The 2,192-nt window shown below is 45.8% G+C and overlaps 1 protein-coding gene across 1 annotated transcript; it reads right to left on the bottom strand.

Moving 5' to 3' along the window:
* Window positions 1–358: 358 nt before the first annotated feature.
* On the bottom strand, window positions 359–2,192 carry LOC145440897 (nonsense-mediated mRNA decay factor SMG9-like). The gene has a single exon (XM_080318668.1). It carries the CDS (start codon window positions 2,119–2,121, stop codon window positions 667–669), a length of 1,455 nt encoding a protein of 484 aa, XP_080174794.1. The 5' UTR covers window positions 2,122–2,192; the 3' UTR covers window positions 359–666.

The following is a 2,192-nucleotide window of genomic DNA, read 5'->3' as shown; positions in this document are numbered from 1 at the left end:
ATACTGTAGAAGCCCAGAAACCTTGATGGGTGGTATCGTAGCATACGTAACATATAATACAAAGCTACGAAGGTTACTGGACGTAGCACATTTACGAAGTCATGATTATCCCACAACATTGTCACCAAGTGCAATGAAATCGATATGGTCGAAAAAATACCAAAGTATCTTTCAAGAGATGGATAACAGAAAATATATTCTTTGTGGTGGCATAAATGGTAAATATTTGAACTTCAAGTATTACATTCTGTTATGACGTCATACTGAGTGATACTCGATTACTCGACTCGACTCGAAGCATATTACGTGATTCAGAATCGAATCATCCAGGTACTCGATTTTGCCCAGCCCTAGTGCTTACTATAAGTAGCACAACATCACACTTTATTGGTTAGTCTCCCCATCACTATTACCCATTCACAACGCAATCGTGGGTCTTGTGGCGGCTAAAAAGCCAATGCGATGCCCACCATTTCACCGCATTATTCCCATTCAACTTGCTCGTCAAAAGGTAGCACCGATTCACCTCAGGATAGGACTAGAGACGTGGACATGCAAGAAAACGCATCACATTTGGACAAGAAGTAAAACCATCGATTGCCCATATCTTCTCCTCTGAGGTCTGTCATCGCCATTGACCACCTTCACTGATAAGACACTGTCGTGTCACCCCAAGAGCCTATTGAATTCCGCCATCATCTGCGACTTCTTGATGCCTTCCCACATCTTGGCTGCGTAATAATACCAGCTCTTTTCCGTCAACTGCTTGCGGGTCAACGGCACGTTGCGAATCGACAGTATCATTTTTTTCAGCGCATTCATTATGTCTGCGTTTTCGGGGAGCTCTCCGTAGTTTGGAAGCGTTTCGAAGTATGCATCGTCAGATAATCCCGAGTCGAATTCATCAGACCTGTCAGCGTCAGCGTTTTCAATCGTGGGGATCAGAAAGAGGTTGACTTCCTCAGCCGGCGGCAGTGATAAGGATAACTCCGGAAACAACGAAGATTTTTGCAACGATATCGATGACCTGTACAGAAGTTTCGAATGCGCGAATACGCTTGAAATGGTCGCCGATATCGATTTGATATTAGCCGGATCAAAAAGTTCCGGGTCTGTCTTGTTAAACGCAAACACCAAATGAGGGTAGAAGTCATCGGAATCATTATCGGAATGTGACGAGTCTGACGTGAGACGTAACATCTCGGCGCATTGTATGAAGTCGTACAGTTTTGTATCTCCGAACCAATCCTGCATCACAATAACGACGTGACACACCGAGAACAGAAACGACACTATTTGTAATGACTGCATTTCTATCCCTGCAGCAGGGCCGTTAAAATCTCCTGACAATTTACGATCGTTGTATATACACTGCTCTAACAGCGACGGGCTCAAAATAGGTTGGGAATCCAAAAATATAGTTCGTTCCTCCGTAATATACATGTCAATTCCGACAGTTTTATTGCTAGCGCGTTCCACATTGTCGCGGCTTTGACACGGGAATATTGTGTCTTTCGCTATAAACTCGCCTCCAGCGAGATAGGACATTAAGGCCGATTTTCCGACACCTTGCTCACCCAGTATTCCGACGACGAGAAAATGCGTCTGGCTCTCGTCCAGCTGCTCTACGCCGCTATCTGTCCAGCGGAGATTAGCGTCCACTAATTTTACAGGCTTGTGTTCGCCCGATGTGTCTTTAGATGACTTGCTCGAGGAATGGTCTTGATTCGATGGCGTGCCAAAGCCAGGTTTGGCATTATGTGTGCTTTTGCCGGAATAACTTTTGAATCCGCTTCCTTTTGGGTAATAGTGTTTTGCTTCGTAAGTCTGCGGCCTTTCGTGGCGAGTATGACTGTATTGGGGCCTTTCGGTAGGGGCGACTTCCTCTACCGGGCTTGGGGATTGCACCCGCGCTTTTGGTATGGAATCTGGCTTGGCCAATATCACAGGCGCTTTCATGACGGGTGAAGTCACAACTGACGCGGATGATTTCTCCTTCGAGTCTTGATAGTAGGATTCGTTTCTGGCGCCGTACGGTTCTCGAAAATCTTTGTCGCGAAAAAACGGCCGCTCTCTAGGCCTGCGTTTTTTCCGCTGTGCTCCGTACATGGAATCGCTCATATCTGGCAGTAATCTCAATTACGGGGTGTGCACGCTGTAAAAATAAATGACTCCTAAATTAACATGTCGGA

The sequence above is a fragment of the Botryllus schlosseri genome, chromosome 6 (assembly GCF_051294905.1).
Source record: "Botryllus schlosseri isolate E-star chromosome 6, Bs_hap1, whole genome shotgun sequence".
Lineage (NCBI taxonomy): Eukaryota > Metazoa > Chordata > Ascidiacea > Stolidobranchia > Styelidae > Botryllus > Botryllus schlosseri.
Note: the sequence above shows the minus strand (reverse complement) of the source record. Positions and strands in the feature narration are given on the sequence as shown.

Bases quoted from the DNA above. Each gene is read 5' to 3' on its own strand.
- LOC145440897 (XM_080318668.1), bottom strand. From the start codon at position 2,121: ATGAGCGATTCCATGTACGGAGCACAGCGGAAAAAACGCAGGCCTAGA.